Genomic DNA, 17,696 nt, shown 5'->3' on the forward strand with positions numbered 1-17,696 from the left:
CTCTGCCGACACTCTGACTCTGATGCACAGCAGAGACCTTGGTGAGTCTATGTGAGGACATGTGCATGTTTCTGCAGAGGGGATTAAGTGATGTGGCGTGGACCGAGAGCTATATTTTGGTTCAGTACTCTGGCTCGCGATCAAAAAACACCTACAGCCACATTTAGACAACCAACCATGAAGCTTCAGCTGCACCGTTTATATTAGGTCATGACATGTTTTACAGAATCTCAGCTTTAAAGGTACTTAACTCTTGTTTTTTAATCTAGTATTTCTATATAACATGAGTAGTATTTCTATGTAACATGATCTATTTGTTTGTGAATAAGCAAAATAAGAGTAATATCCAAAACTGTATCAGTAGGGTTGTGTTTGGTGTTGGTGTGTCCGTGGCAACATAACCCAATAAAAGTCATCCGATTCTGACTCTTTATTGTTCGATCCTGATTGGTCCAGGGAAATATGTGGCATCAGCTTTTTCCAACACAGCTTCACCCACCTCAAACCAGACAGAAGAGCACATAAAAAACACAGAGAAATCCCTCATATAATAAAATGTAATGAAACAGCCAGTGTTGTTCTAACTGTGCCAGACAACAGTGTGTACATCTAAGATCATATCACTTACAGTAAGAGGCTGATTACGGCCTTTAGGGGTCTTTAATATAGTGAAATGTACACTTGAAGTAGATTTGTGAACAGAAACTTACAGATGCTTGTTTTCGATCATAACAGCTAAATTTACCTTTACAGCTTTGAGTTTAAATTCAAATGGATGTTTAAAGGACCAAACCAGTATCTTTGCAAGTTAGCTCTTCATCTATAAATCATCTGTACGATTTTTGATTCTTAATGTATTTTCTCTCCAGGTCCAGGCAGCCATTGATTTCCATTCCGTTTTTGTACAGACAGACAATGTACCGATGTAACTTACAGAAAAAGAAAAAGACTTGATGTTCACTATGATGGATTGCAGAATTCAGGTTAGCTTCAAGAGTCTGCTAATTGTTTTTTATATGAATGGAAACCAATGAATGCCTGGAACAGAAGAAAATATATGTTGAAAGGTCTAAAACGATTCAAGTATCAGTGATATGTAGTAAATTGGCCAAAACATGCAGAGCCACATTTTACAGGTGCAATGAAATGAAAATAGCATATCCTATGTTTTCAATTTGTGTTGCTGGGTGTATTCTTCTTTTATACTTAAAAATAAGAAAATTATCTTTAAAATGAAAGTGTTCAACTTCACACATGTTTTAAGAGTTGGATTTGAAAAACTGTCAGACCTGCATCATTCAATGAGCTCATTCATTGTGTTTATGCTGGACTGACAGTCTACCATAGAAATCATCTACTCTGCAGAAGGAGCAGGAAGGGCACATAGAGCTGGTACCATCACCAGGCATGTATGTGATATGTCTTACAGCTATGCATTATTGTATCCTCACCCAACAAATCTACAGGTTGTTCATCAGTAGACAATTGCAGGCTGGGGTGTAACCAAAACAGTCCCGCTACACAAGAAGTTTGCATGTTAAACACGCAGTCTGTGGGCATCCTCATGACCTAATTGTCTACATGCGTGCCATGTAGCCACCACATTCTCTGTAGGTTCATTTTGAGACATCACTGCATGTGAGCAGGTGTAACCACTTTTACATCTAAATCTCTCTTTGCTGGTTCCTCCTAAACTGTGCATTAAGGTTAAGAAATCAAAACCAATATGGCCCGTGCTCTCACGATGCCAGTTCCCCCAAATTAGGAGGAAGTAAGGCAAAAAAGCTTTTAAGGGATCTGGAAACACTCTTGGTGAATTGCTTCGCTCCTGATTTATTGCTTTTACTTACTTTAACTCTTATTTAGATAGTCGACAGTCAAGAGGTTACAGGTAATGACGATACGTTTTTCAAAAAGCTAGTAACCCAACAGCTTTTAGATGCAGGTCTTAGGACTACGGGTCTTCATGCTGTAAGTCCTTAATTCAGACTACCTCGAACGCTCCCCGCTGTCAGAGGAAAACACTTTATAGCCTTATACATGTGACGTAACATGAGCTGATGTGAGGTGATACGACACAGTGTGACAGTCAATGATGTGATATTTCATTATGTGACTTTTTACGATGTGATGGTACATCAGGCTCTACAGAAGATGCAGCTGAAAGCATCAACCCCCAAGTGAGGGAACCGTGATAAAAGGCTGCTGAGTGCATCCATACTGCACGAGTGAGCGACTGCCAGCTGATACTGGACGCTGACACACACACACACACACAGAAAACCTCCTCTACAGTCACCAAGATCAACGCTCAAGAACCAATCAAATTACTTCTGCCTTCTAACACAAAGAACATCTTTGGAATTTTAAATCTCTGTAGTCTGACCAACTTTACACCAGTTGTTAGGCTTAATTGCAAAAGAAGATGAAGAAATGAACCTACAGAGTATTTATGGCGCCTCAGAGGCTTGAGAACAGAGTTAAGAGGTCAGAAACTCACCTCGGTCTTGTCTTTGGAGCGAGGAGCGCTCTTGCCGTTGCTGGCCAGGCTCTCCCTGGCCGGAACTACAGTTATCTGTTGTATTGGCATGCTGCTGTTTCCAGGCAACGCTCCGGTGTTACTCCCACAGCATTCCCAGCACGCCGCGCCTTCCCGTGCTCCGATCCGTGTCCCTGCGTGTGATCCACTGTCCCATCCACGAGCTGTTTTCAGGGAAAGGAGACAGCGCTCCGGGATCGCTCCTTTATCAGCCCAATCCGGATCATCTAGAGGAGCGGAGATGGAACAGGATCAGGTCACCGTGGCAACAGGAAGACAGCTCTGGAGATGGTGGGGTGTGAGGTCGTCATGACGACTAGGTAACTACTCAACAGTGCGTACCACCTCCTCCCCCCTCCTCTTCCTCCACTGTCCTCCTGCTGTGAGAGAGCGACGGGGAGAGGAAGAGTTGAGATGGAGCAGAGCAGTAAACAAGGAGGCAGGGGAAGTGTGTGTGTGTGTGTGTGTGTGTGTGTGTGTGTGTGTGCGTGTGTCTTTCTCGGAGGGGTGGAGCCAGGATTTTGTCGTGCTTTCTGGGTAATAAGCATACGGTCCATGAGGATTAAGGCTTAGACTAACCTCAATCTCCTCCTCTGACCAGTGGTGCTGCTAATAAGCTTACGCAACTTGTGCACATGGACAGCACACACACACACACACACACACACACACACATACACACACACACACTGATTGTTCAGGGACTCTCTGGTGAGATACAATGTGTTGTGTAGATGTTAAGCCAGCTCATTCCTTCCGTCATGTTAAAGGAATAAAGGCACAATAGCCGTCTAACTGGCCATGAAATGAAGAAACCTACACAAACCCTATCAGTGTCTTCCTAGAATGTGTGTGTGTGTGTGTGTGTGTGTGTGTGTTTGGGTGTTGGGGGTGTAATCCTGTTTCAAATTGTCTCAGACCGCGAGGATTATGATTGATATAACTGGAAAATGGGTGGCTAAAAGTGATCACTGAAGAGCAGCAGCTGACTGAGGTGAAAAGGCAAACAAACTCAAGAGGTGAATTAAATAAAATGTCTCCAGAGACGAGCAGCGACTGTCCACACAACAGAGTTCTGTTTTGAGATCCTGCGATTGGATTTATAAACCAGATTTTGTAGTTTTCTTCTATTCACTTTTATTTTTCGCATTATTACATTTTTAGATTGGATGCTGCATTTTTTCAGGGAATATTCAAATATAAATACATTGGTGTTGTTCAGCTGAGTGAATGAAAGAGCCAGAAAAATGTAGATAGAAAAATGGCAACAGGCGTGGATGAGATTGATGCAGCTAAAGAGGCTGTTTTAAGTTGACTTACAGGAGTAAAAACACTTGATTAGGCAGCTTGAGTTAAATATTCTACTGCAGCTTTCACATGATCGTTTAGGGGAAAATAACGAATAACGATAAGTGAAAGGAAACAGCAATTCTGTCATTTATTCCCACCGCAACTGGAATCTTAGTAGTATACTTTACTATTACTTTTCGAAATGTAACCCTGCTCTCTTCACATGAGCAATCCCTGTTTGGTGGTACAAACTGATGTTAGTGACTTCACTCATTGTTTTTAATTTTACAAGTTGTCTTCAATGTTTTATGTTTTAACATTTTTAACGTTTGCTTGTTTTTGTGTATAAAGTTGAAGAATTTCTACCATAGTGGATGATAAAGGCACACTGTATTTCAATGTATTATAAACAGACTGGAGTAAAACATGAATGACTATTCTCTACATGTTTTAAAGTCTGGTTATAGTTTTTGAGGCCTTCTAACTTTGGCCAGTTGGTTGGGCACCAGCTTTCAACATGTATTCATTATCATGTCTCAAACGAAGTATTTAAAGAACATTTAAAAGCAGGTTTGCTTTTATTAGTAGTAGTATAATCACCACATAGGTTCTTCAGTTAACTATATTATCCAAAACAATCTATTTGTAGGCTTCAGGACATCCTATATCTTGACTTTTTCCAACGAAAAGCCCAAATTAGGAAGTCTACTCTATTTAAAACCCTATTAAAGTTGAGCTTGTTCTTTCTTGCTTTGTTCGGTTAATCTTTTCTCTACTTTGATGGACATCCACCTGTGCTGCTTTGGTTGAACTGACTTAAATTAACCTTCTGTCTCCACTCTGCCCGGCTGTTTTCCACTTCCCCAGACGGCTAGATTCACTGAAAATACCACCACTGACAATCTGCCATGAACTGCGCTCATTCATGTGTTGAATGAGTTTCATGATCAAACGAGCCACAAAGATTCTCTAATATTCAACTTCATTACATCGTTATGTTCTGATTCTTTAGCAGGATGTAGATGATGAGCTGAATATTTGCATGGTGAACATTTAACAGCTTGTCAGCAGCAGCAGCCCTGTTTTCAACAAGCACTGAGAGGAGAAGTGCTCAAATAAGTGTCCCAGATATGTATGCCAACCCACATCCTTTTCACACACATACAAATATGCATGGTATGCACACACACACATTGGTTGTAATGCCATTTAATTGCATTGGAAATGGGGAAGTGAAAATGCACTTGATTTGTGGTGCTATTCCATCAACCACGTGGCATGCAAAGCTTCAATTCTAAAACATGCATTTATCTAGAGATGGTATGTTTGTGTGTGTGTGCGTGTGTGTGTGTGTGTGTGTGTGTGTGTGTGTGTGTGTGTGTGTGTGTGTGTGTGTTGGCATGGAAGATGAGTCAGGGGATTCAGAAGACAAATGGATTTGTTTCATTGCAATGGGGAAAGCTACCACACTGTTTCTAGCTACGAAAACCAGAAAACCACTTAGGTTTTACCTTCACAGAGGGTTTCAGTGTCAGAGACGTGTGTGAATGTGGACACAAACATTTTTAGAGGCTAAAATCTCATACACTCTTATACCATCTAGAGCAAATACTATACCTGAGTGGAATCATAAATCTTAAACACATTCATACATTTTACATGGGGTGTTTCTACTGGTAAACACACACACACAAGGCCCATTAATAATTACGGTTAATATGATCTCACTTGAACTCGAGAGGGGATGTGTTAGTCAGCGCTTCACAGGTCTTGCAAGTGTGTGACATAGAGAGAGAGAGAGAGAGAGAGAGAGAAGAGGGTGTGTGTGTGGATGTGTGTGTCATATGTCATGAAGCTGCATTGTGATGGTCAACATCTAAATGCTCCAGTAACTCTGGGTAAGTAATTAATCCTCATTTTGGTTCAGTGTGTGATGGGATGAGGGGATGTCACCTTTGTAAAAGGAAAAAAGGTGATTTTTACGAGGCGTTCACTGTCGGCACACAGCTGTGGCAGCGGGTGTAGATGGCATCTCCATTGACTGTGCTGGAGGTGTTGACGATCATGTTCTCTCTCCTGGTTTTCGCTCTCTTCACACTTACTGGGATGCTCAATGAGGAATGTGACACACTCGAGGGTACGACTGCAAAAACACACACACAACACAAATGTCTGACTTTGTCAATTTAGTCACTTTATAGACAACTTTTTATTTATCCCAAGAAAACTATTAGAATCATATGTGCTGTTTAACACAGTGCACTTTGCATTTATAATAACAATGGGTTTTGATTATTGCCACTTTCATAAAAGTTTCTGATAGGGGTGGGAAAAAAAACAGAAACACTTATGACTGTACTGTAGTCTAACACAACAGTGCTGCAATAAATGCTCCCTTCATGAAGGTTATAATGTTCAGTTTTTGTTGAAAATGTCCTAACCTCTGTCCAAATGTCTTCTTTATCATTGTATTCCTTTCTGTCTAATATAACTGTTCATTTCTTTTATTTCTGCTATTTCTTTTTAATGGTACCCTGGGTTTTGTCACTGCACTTTATTTCCAGTTCCTCTGGAAAGCCGTTTGTGCTTCTGGCTTGAACAGCGCGACATAAAATTATATTAGTAAATGTTACGTTAAGTCATATGAATGAGAGTAGACACAAACTGCAGCTTCCAAAATGACCATAAAGTTGAATCAGCATCGCTCCAAAACCTCCATGAAGGCAGGATCTATTGCAGAGCTGTTGTATTAGACTGCATCAGCTTTCATGCTGCTTGCTGTGTGTAAACTTTACATACTACATCTGTAATTCCTATAGATTTTGAAGCAATGGAGGTTTATTCACGACATTGGCAACAGTCATGAACAGACCTCATGCGATCTATAATATATAAAGTAAGTCATGTGTAGAATAAACCTGTTTAGAAATATACTTCAAAAATCAATAAAATAATGTTAAAGTCCACTTTAGCTTTTCATTGAGCTTTTTACTGCTCTGTTCCTCAGGGAATGGAACTGGCTCTGTGAGCAGTTGAAAGCTCCAGAAAATAATAAATAAATGGACCTTAAATGGAGCTAAGGTTATTTTATAGATGTTTTAATACATCATATAGATGATCTTATTTTATACATCATTTCTTTCAAATGCATCATGTTATTGAGTTATGACTCTAAACAGCACAAACAAGTTCATGAGTAAATTTCTTCTTTCACTGTGATCAAATCTTGTATATTAAGTTGGAAAAACCGAAGGCAGTGACCACTTTTATCATTTCCTATTCATCAGAGACAAACACACAAACACCACCGAGGGAAGAGCTGATCATCTGACTTCAGCAGACAGCAGCAGTCTCTGTCTTCCTGCTCGGTGTCTAATGAGGACGTGTCAGCCAAAGCCTTGTGTGAGTGTGTGAGTGTGTGAGTGTGTTATCAGTTACCAGAACAAAGTCTAAATGGTGACCTCTGATCGTGTGTGTGTGTGTGTGTGTGTGTGTGTGTGTGTGTGTGTGTACTTTGTTATAGGATCCAGTGCTATTTGCTTCCAGGATGAGGCACAAAGGAGTGGCCTAAATGGTACAGTGTAAAAAAAAAAAAATCAATAAACAAACACCTGCTTCAGAGAAGAGAGGATCTCACGCCTGCTTTCTTTCCTCTTTGAGAATGTGTTTGTGTGTGAAGATATACACAAGTCTTTTTGTTTTGATCTTCAGATCTGAAAATAGCTGCTGTAATTCTTCCACTGGTAAGTCTCAAAACCCTGTACCTACTTTTCCTACCCCTGTTTGATTTGCTCAAACAAGAAATATGTCATCTCTGACTGAAATCTACAGCTCCGGAAAGGCTTTTCAAAATCTAGGTTGGAAACAAAAGGTGTGCTGGCAGGATTAGAGTGAGCTCTCAAATTATTCTGCAGAAATGAGACGTCTGAATCATTCTTGTCAGCGATCAAAGGGTGGAGCAGATCTACAGCAGCAAGACAAATGTGTGAATCGCAGGCCATCTGTGTTTGGCCAATATGATTCATTCTGCCTCTCAGTGACAATATCACACTGCACGGTGCAACGTAAATGATACCTGTTAATGTATTATTTTAAACAGGCATGACAACCAGGAGAAGGATCATATATTCATAATGTCAATGAAGCTCCCGACTTTTTTTTCATGTTTTCATACATCTTTTCATTTGACATGTTTATGTGAGGATTACTTTATGGTTATCGTTAAGAAATTCAAAATGTGGTTGAAGTTAGACAGCTATGGCATTTTGGTTGAAGTTAGGTTTAGGGTTTAGAAAAAGAGTTTGATCATGGAACTCGGCTGAAAATGAAAAATTAATTAACTGAAGTAAAATTCACTCAGTTCCCCTAAAAACTTTCACAAAAACTTCTGTGTTTTTACTTTGATTTCGACACTGACTGTTTTATTTATTCGAGGCCTGCTTGTACCTGGCCTAACTTTGTGACACTTAAACACAGCATCTGATCCTGCAGACCTCACATGAACTGGATAGATAATTGAAATGTTTCAGGCTGAAAGTAATCATAAATAGAATATTATATTATGTTATAATAAAAATGTCCCATAAAGCTGGTCCTGGTCCAGACCAAGAAAATCTATCTATCTATCTATCTATCTATCTGTCTGTCTGTCTGTCTGTGTCTATCTATCTGTCTGTCTGTCTGTCTGTCTGTGTCTATCTATCTGTCTGTCTGTCTTTCTGTCTGTCTATCTGTCAAACAACAACAGACAAAAGTAACAATGGCAAATTGCAAATAATAAGGTTATAAGCCCCCCTGGTGGTGTCATCACGTTACTGCACCTCAAGCTGTGTATCGCTATGAAAACCATGTATGTAATGCAAAACAGTGGCTTTTGTTCTGACAAATACATACATTCCAGTATGTGGATAATATGCATTTAAGATAGCAATAATCTGTAGTTTGACTATGAATTCCAGAGAAGTCAAGGCCTAATTTTTACTCAGATTGCATATTATTATTATTACCTTCAAGCACAGGGTGAACTCAGTTAGTTAGTAGTTGTCCTACTGTATCTCTTGTAGGTCTATTTTTTGCAAAAATAACAACACAGTAAGATCACCTGAGACGATTTGTCTGTTTCTGTGTCATGCATTATGTTGTTAATGTGAAGATGTTACATAACGTAATGACGTGCTTCGTGTTGGGTAGTTGTGTAGATGGAACTGCCGTTCTCTGGCTTTGAGCTGACCTTCATCATCGTTGCCTTCGTCATCTTCTCGCTCTTCAGCTTGGCATCAGTCTGCATCCAGCCACAAGCAGCACATCCAGGTACACACACCTCCTCTGCTGTCAGACACACATAGACAAATGTCAGCTTTTATAATGCTGCATGCAGTAATGTAGGTCTGCTTCTCTTTCAGAAAAAGGTGTCTATGAAGCAAATAAGTCAGGACCATTTAACAGAAAGCAGAGAGTGATCACCAAGCAAGCTGGACAGAAACCATAAAGAGATCTCTGTCTTGTATTGCAGGGTTTTAAATGTACTGTGAAGTTCTCACAAATTACCCAAAATGAACTGAAAACTTCCCATTTTATTTGTTTTTTTAATTAAAGTCTTTATGGCACATAGTGTTGAATTTTCCAGATAATAAGGAAACAATAAACAATGATGCAGTCTCTCAGGGTGGACGTTTGATGACTGTTATGTATTAACATGAACGCATTTTAGCTGCATCAGTAAATGAATGAACAAGTCTTAGGTAAGAAAACTGAAATTGTTGACAATTTAGTGCGGCATACATTTGTAGTGCGGGAGATGTCAAAATGCAGTTCTTGTTCCCCTTAACTTCTTTAAATTGGGATTTGGGTGAATCTGTAAAATTGTCCATAGTAATGTACTGACTGCACAACTGATCAGTTGTAATTGCAAGCTAAGCTTAAAAATCTAGCTGCTTTTTTCACTTTTTTTATTTTGTGGTCAAGAGCTTCAAAAACAACACAGAGCACCTGCTTTTGGAAAATTCTTCCCCTGGATTTTACTGCTCAGGCAATGCTTCCTCTGAGGACACAAACAAATCCTGAATCCTTGGTTGGGAATGGCAGACCTCCAATATTGGTCCTATCTCTGTCCTTTGCCGTCTATTAAATAAAACCATTTGATTGTGTTAGGGACCTCAACAGGATGGACCTATCAAAGGTCAAAAAGTACATAAAGCTCTGTCCACTGTGTGTTTTTGTTAAAACTAAAGCCATTTGGAATACATGCTAAGTGACATTTTGTTGACTATGTGATTTGGACTGCATGACCTCTGATATCTTTGTGCCACCACAACTTTCTAAAATCGAACCCGTGCGCTTACTCTACGACACAAGTGGTGCTTGCTCTTTAGCCCCACCTGCAGTTTCCACAAAGTATCACAACAATGCTACATTAAATTCCACTGAAAAGGACCCTGACAGATAGAACCAAAGTTAAATGAGAAAAAGCACAACTTAAGCAGAAACTAAATGCTTTTCTCTTTGTCCTTTGTGTATTTGTATCTACTGATGTGTATGGCCAGAAAACAAGAACCCACACTGCATGGACAACATGGACACTCGGTTTGTGTGTCCAGAGAAGCCGCTGTGTCTGGGTTAGGATTTAACAAACCAAGTGACTTTTGGCCCCTGAATCCCCATCAGGGTGACATCCTGGGGGGTTAGAGGCTGCTCCCTGTTGAGTTCGCCCCTTGACCCCCGAGTCCTCCGTCACTCCTCCTCAGTCAGCCGTCTAGTTGCCGACGCGGAGGGGAGGAGGCGCTCCAGAATAAAGACGAAGTTAATCAACCGTCGTGAGAGAAGTAGAAAAAAAGAAAAAGAAAAACGCCCGGCTCATTTGTGTTGTGTTGTGTGATGTGTCCTGATGATCCATACTGTTTGTGTGTGTATTGGGTGTTCACTGCTGTTCATGTGTATATGCATCCATTGGGGTCTGTATTGGGCAATTGGAGATAAAGAGTCTTAAGAGTAATTAAGCTCTGGCTGGCTGCGGCCCTCATTAACACTGACGACCTTATGGCATGACAACAGAACCACTATCACTCTAACGATGGACAACGAACTGACCCATCAGATCACAATCAACACTTGTACACACACACACTGGACTACACCCCAAAACATTCAGACATCATGGCACAAAACATCTCTGCTACTCAATCTATCAGCTACTCTCTCCTCTGTGTCCACTTGAATGAGTTCATATTAAAGCAAAACTATGGTCAATACAACTCAGGTCCTATTTTTGTAGCTCCATGATAATTGATTATGATAACACTGTACTCAGAAAAAGTAACATCACTGCAAATAGGTCCAACAGGGCAACAAATACAAGTTTTCATGAAAGACTTTCCTTTATAAAAGGCAACATGGCTAAAATCCTCTATCACGATATATGTAATTTTACATCACGATATCAGTTAGGGCTGTGACTAACGATTATTTTCATCATCAGTTAATCTGCCAAGTTTCCCAGAGTCAAATGTGACACATTCAAATGACTTGTTTTGTCTGACCAGCGGTCTGAAACGTAAACATATTCAGTTCAGTACCACACAATACAAAGCAAGGCTGAAAAATTTGAGAAGCTGAAATATTAATACAGCAAATATTTGCCGTTTCTGCTTGAGAATGAACTAATGACTAATCGAGTATCAACTAATAGTTGAAGCGCTGATATCAATATATATTGTAAAGTGCGTCTTGTTAATTTCCCCCGAGTTTAAGAATGTCTGGACTGGGCAGGTACATCTGTTTGTAGTTAATCCAGTGAATTTAATACCTGACAAATTAAGTTACTTCATCATACTGATGCAAAATGCAATATTCCGATATTACCATACAGCCGTTCTGCTGCCTACAAAGGTCTAATACAACCAGACATTAAGGGGATACCTGCCACAGTATTGTTATGACAAAATCTCTGTGACAGTAAACACATTTATATTGCCTCAAGGTATATATAGTCATATTGCCCAACCCTAATGTGAATTGTTCTGGAGGCACGTGGTGGAGCAACACCTGACTAAGACACTTTTTTTTCCCCTTTCATCTGCTACCTATCTGTATGTTTATAACTCTTTGTCCATGGTAAGCGTACCTGTGTACAGGTATGCAACAACGTTTGTCTCATTTTATGACACACTGTTCCTCTAAACAAGTTTTATCAGAGAGGAAGTTCTTTATCTGTGCATCCTGGTCAGGAGATGATGGGAGAGGAAGAAGAAAGTGAAAATTCAGGAGGGGAGGAGAGGCTGAAGCTTCCTCTGTGGTCGTAAAGATCACAGCCACTAGGAAGACCATGACTTCTATAACAGTAGCAATAACAGCAGGTCTGCAGTGTAACTCTGTCCAACCCTTTCCTGAGTTACACACTCATCCACAACGCATTTAAAATGGCCAAATGGCAAAAGAAAATAGGATAATGCATGCTATTCTACTTGCAGCCTGACATTTAACTTTGTGATCATCAAAGTACATTTTGAATTGTTTCCTTACATGCAGCAGATTACTACTTTCACGTCTAATAATATTCTGACCTTCACTCTCCAGTAATCCTGTGCAGAGCACCTGCGGAGTTCAGCTACACATTCAAGTGAGAAGATCTTGAAGGATAGGATTGCTCATTGAGAGTGGTCAGATCAATACTGGGTATAATGCAAGGTTTTGTGATACTATAGCTGATACAACACCTTAGATTTGTCATAGGTTAGGATTGCAAATGATTACTTTAATGGCCCATGAATATACATATTATTGTCTATTCATCGTTCTATAAATCAGTCTATAAAATGTTAGAAAATAGTTTAAAATGCCTTTCACAAGTTTCCAGAGCTGAAAGTGGATTAAGTTATGAAACAAAAACACCAAACATCTTCCAGTTCCAGCTTCTCCAATGTGGGGATTTGCTGCTTTTATATCATTGTACACTAATATCTTTGGGTTATGGACTGTTGATGGGACAAAACGAGACCTCTGAAGACGTCACCTTGGACTCAAAAATTGTGATTCTTTTATAAACAATTAGGTGGACACATTTGGTCTGTACCAAAAACACTCATTATCACGCACCAAGGAATAATATTTAACAGTGGAGCGTGGTTCATCTATGCAGTGCAGGCCTGCCAAGGTACTGAAGCAGTTTAACAGGAGGTTGCCCTCTGTGTGTGTGTCTCTCTCTCGTAGGGGAGTGTTTGAGCAGCCTGGGTAATCCCTGTAAAGACGTATAATCCCCAGGAAGAGCAAATATTACAACACGCTCTACTCAGTCACACCGAAAACCTGGTGGGGAGAATTCGGTACGATTCACTTGTTTCTGTTTTGAAGGGCAGATAGAGAGAGACCGAGAGAGACTGAAGTTTGGCAGCAGTTGGATGCAGTGGATACCAGGTGGCTCTGAATGACAATTGAGACAAAATTAGCATATTCAAACAGGGGAAAATAAAAGTTTTTTAAAAGACAATGGTAGCTGATATGCAAAGTGCAGCTCGCCACAGAAACAAACTACATACCTCGGCTGAGTTTGTTTGCGGCAGGATGAATGTGTGTGTACGCGAGTGTATGTGTTTGCACGTTGGCCAAATCCATGAGGAATCTCTGTCATTTCAAGCAACATTTTTGCAAACACCATAAAGCAATAAAAGCAACATTTCCAAAGACATAATGACACTGACACATACACACACACCACTAAACAACCCACAAACGGAGAGACTCTTTTTTGGCCTCTTTTGTCTATTTTTGAGGGCTAAAGAGAGCTGACGGTCCGGATGCTTGTTCAAAGTCTCTGTGACTATTTTGAGCCCCCGGTCCATTAGTGTCCTGCTGCTTCTCTAATCCTCATTCACATGTAATGGCTGACATTTCATCTTAATGTGTTAATTCATTAGCTGGGTGCTGAATGGAGAGTCTCAGTCCACAGAGACGGCCGTAAGCAGACACGCTAATGAGTCCCCTCACTTTGCAAAAGCCACCGGCAACTGCAGAGCTAATGCCAAGTGAACTGGGTTACCTGCTGCAAGAATATCCCCTGGTATACCACCAACTGGCAACCTGCATGAGAAGTAGGGCTGGGTATTGTTTGAATATTTAGATACTAGTGCAAGGACAGAGAAGATCCTCTGTACCAGTAAAGTTTTGATACTTTGATAAATACAAACATGTTTTCTCCAAAACCAATGTTTTTCTGTTTAACAAAAGAGGCCACATTTCTCAAATGTTGTCTAAACACAAGCAGCAGTGAACTTTATTTGAACAAAATAGTCTAAAATTGGCAGAATTTTGATTTAAATCGGAAAATATCTGATTAAATAAGTAAACAAAGTTATAGATCTGACAAGACATTTGATGCCATCTTACATCATATTTTGAACTAATCAAACACACCCAACCCTAATCATCACACATGAAAATTGATGGGTGATTTAGGAAATAATTAAGATCTGATCAAGTATATGATGCCCTTTCAGTGCTTGACAGTTGTCGATACTCTGTGGTTTGATACACAGGGCGAATGAGAAAATGCCATCAAAGTGAAATGAACTGAACTAAATATTTAAGTCAGCAACCATTTAGGAAAGCCAGAGAGTTTGAAATTTTACAGATGACACAGAATTTTCAAAAAACAGTCAGGCTAAGGATAGCTTTTTTAGAAAAATGCAGAAAACACAGTTTTATCCATGCAACTACATACCCTCCCCACAAAGATAGACACTCATGCAGACAGACAGAGACAGTAGACGGCATCCCAGACAGACAGTCAGCCTTCTTTGAGTATTGTTAGTCCAGTGCATCACTGGATTTCATTCAATCAGAACCCCGGGCCCCAAAATGCTTGGTGCAAACACCCCCCTCCCCTCCACCACCTCCAATACAACCCCCATGCACCCAAAAGCCCCAGATGTGTGTGTTCTCCTCAGTGCGGGGGTAGGGGACAACTGAGGGAGGAGGGATCTGGCTCTGCTCTCGGTCTTGAAGAACCTGCTACTTTCAACGTCCGCTTCTTAAATCTTTGCTCTAATGTTATAAGTGATAAATCAACATTGCCTGCTGCATCTGCTCTTAAATATTTCAATCACTCATAGCTCCACACGCACATTCATGCATACACAAAATGCAGCATGCAGGACAGTGTGTGTTCAAGGGGCAGTTAGAGGGTAGGGAGGGGGCTTCCTGTCATTTGAATTACCCTCTACATGTGGGGTCAATATGTGCAATGCTGAAGTGTGTGTGTGTGTGTGTGTGTGTGTGTGTCAGGGGTTGAGGTGGGGGCTGCTGTGGGAGCTACACACCCCCTCATACTCCCGCCCCCCTCCCTCTAAAAGGCTGTATAAAGGAGGTGGGGGGAAAGGCACCTTTGTCACGTTGCTCTCAGACACAGAGACAATCACACTCTCACTGGACACACAAACACTTTGGACGCACACAATCCTCAGGGACATACTGACCATCCAGAGAAAAGAGGTACCCCTGTGTACTGGATTCTCCCGTGGTGGACGGACTGCAACAGAGAACTGAACCACACTGAGCGTCATCAGTCCAGCTCAGTGCCAGAGGGACTCTCCAGACCTTTGGGGAAATTATCACTAACTAAGCTCCTCAGAAGCTAACTGCTGCTCAGCCATGAGGATCTTCAACCTGCTCTACCTGCTCCTGCTGCTCGCAGCTGTTGCAGCACCCATCTCCTCTGCCAGACCAGGTAAGCATCCCACAACTTTACCGTCCAGACTTCCCGACCGGCCGGCAGGTGTCCGTTAAAATTGGCCAGGACGGTTCAAACGTACCGGTCAACAGTTTTAAACAGCGTTCTAAATCACTGCGCAATGTATGTTAAACTACAGGTAACCATAGCAACAGTACCTCTGCTGCTTCTTGCTACATTAACTAGCATAACTCTCACTAGTGAATCAGACCTAACTTAAACATATGATAGGTTAAACTGACTACGAACTTAATAAATAAATAAAATATAAATGGTAACTTAATGATTTAATCCAATCATCGCTTTTGCGGCAATGCAGCGCGAAAACACACAACGAGATAAAACAATGCCCCTTCAATCAATAATTGCGGGATGTAAGCTAGCTAACGTTAAAGTCCGAATCCCTACAATATATGGCGTGTTCATGAGTCATCATACAGTCCGTAAATACGAAAACTCCAGTGGGAAAAAACGTCACCTTGATTCTCCTTGAAAAAAATTAAGAAAGTGTCAATGACTGGTGGCAAAAGAGCTGCAAAGCCAACTTCGCTGCTGTGATATCTAAATTAAATCCAATAACTACTTACTTGTTTACACATGTGGGAATCATATCAGCTAATTAAAAAGAGGCTAAAATATATGGGGGGGGGGGGTTGCTACCCAAACCACTTTAAATATACAGCACGATTAAATTACTATCCTAATTAAGTTCTATTTATCTGGTGTGAGAACATGACCAGAAATAGGGTAAATTACCTTGGAATAAAGCGTTGAACAAGAGTTTTTCCTGTTCACCCAATTTTGCCAACATGGCTGAATGCAGCACAAGCATAACTAATTTGTGGTATGTATGGGTTTTAAATTCTAAGGTTTCACTTTAATATTCGTATTTCAGCAAATGTTTTTTGCTTGGCTACAAACGAGCAAACTGGAAAGGTAGACAACATGCTGTTCGTAGCAGGTGCGCTTTTTGCGCAAACCCAAGGTGGTTTGCGGTTATCTGCTCGGCGGCCTTGCGGCGGAGACAAACAGCGGTAGTTAAACAGAGAGGCTTTGGTGCTTGAGGTCCTGATTAGGCTCATGTGATGGTGGAGAGGAGAGGATGGAGGGAGGGAGGAAGAGGGAGAGAGGGAGGGACAGGAGCGGAGCGCCGCCGGGGATCGCACAGTGACCCCAGTGAGTCCCTTTGTCCCCGGCTGGAAGGCACTCCGGCGCGCTTTTGTTAATCACGGTGTTAAAACGCCATGCAAATACCCGAGCTTTATTAACATGACATGGAGTAGCAGTGCCAAGTGTAAAGAAGCCTACCTTCAGGCGTGGGGAGCAGTTTCTTTCAGAGGGGAGAGGGGGGGAGGAAGAGGGAGTCATAAAGTCATCTGGCAGTTTATCTCTTCCTGGGCTTGGATGGCAGCCTGTGAACTGCGGGAGTCAAAGTGGATTTATTAGGGACGTTTAAAAATAATCATGTGTTAGGTCGGTGCGTCCCAGTTTATTAGAAGGGGGGCGCCTTGCTGTTGGAAATAGGTCCAAACAATAAAACCCATGGAAGTAGGCTTTTCTATGGTCAACAGAGGTTAAGTTAGACCATAGTAAGGCTTTGTTAGTTACAAAATTATACTTACTTGGAAAGTGGTGATTGTAAATATTGCTTTATCTCTTTTGGCGCTAAACAGCTCAGGCTGAGTTTCCCCCCTCCATTTGGGATTAATTAGGCCCGTCAGGTGATATGCAGGGCTCCACCTGCAGACATAAATCTTGCTTTTACACCTACAATTACATTTGATATGCAGCTTATTCGTGGTAGCAGTCTAGCTCACATTAAAATTATTATTATTATTATTGCATATTCTGTGGGTTACAAATTCAAACAATATGGCCATCCAGTGGTGTTATCCTGCATGTTAAAACATTTCTTTCTTTCTTTCAGATTTCCTGAACCTGAGGAGAAAATACCACAGACACCACTGCCCACACAGACGGTGCCTGCCTCTCCACTCCAGAGTACCCTTCCCCTAAGGTAAGACATGTGCACTGATACATGTGTTTCTGTGTAGAAGAGGTTATGAGCTGAGCTGCGTGATACATGGACCAAAACCAGGTTATGGAGCTGGCAGGTGGCAGTTAAGAAGGTGTGTGTGATTAGTGGCA

The 17,696-nt window shown here is 41.1% G+C and overlaps 1 protein-coding gene across 1 annotated transcript; it reads left to right on the forward strand.

Moving 5' to 3' along the window:
* The first annotated feature begins 15,469 nt into the window (after positions 1–15,469).
* Positions 15,470–17,564, forward strand: apela (apelin receptor early endogenous ligand). Its single transcript, XM_070912116.1, has 2 exons — positions 15,470–15,553; positions 17,475–17,564. The coding sequence occupies exons 1-2, from the start codon at positions 15,470–15,472 to the stop codon at positions 17,562–17,564; spliced, it is 174 nt and encodes a 57-aa protein (XP_070768217.1).
* The last annotated feature ends 132 nt before the right edge of the window (positions 17,565–17,696 follow it).

The sequence above is a fragment of the Enoplosus armatus genome, chromosome 2 (genome assembly GCF_043641665.1).
Source record: "Enoplosus armatus isolate fEnoArm2 chromosome 2, fEnoArm2.hap1, whole genome shotgun sequence".
NCBI lineage: Eukaryota > Metazoa > Chordata > Actinopteri > Centrarchiformes > Enoplosidae > Enoplosus > Enoplosus armatus.

Coding starts and splice junctions, on each gene's coding strand:
- apela (XM_070912116.1), top strand. CDS start 15,470: ATGAGGATCTTCAACCTGCTCTACCTGCTCCTGCTGCTCGCAGCTGTT. Junction 15,554..17,474: donor CTGCCAGACCAGGTAAGCAT/CCCACAACTTTA, acceptor TTCTTTCTTTCA/GATTTCCTGAACCTGAGGAG.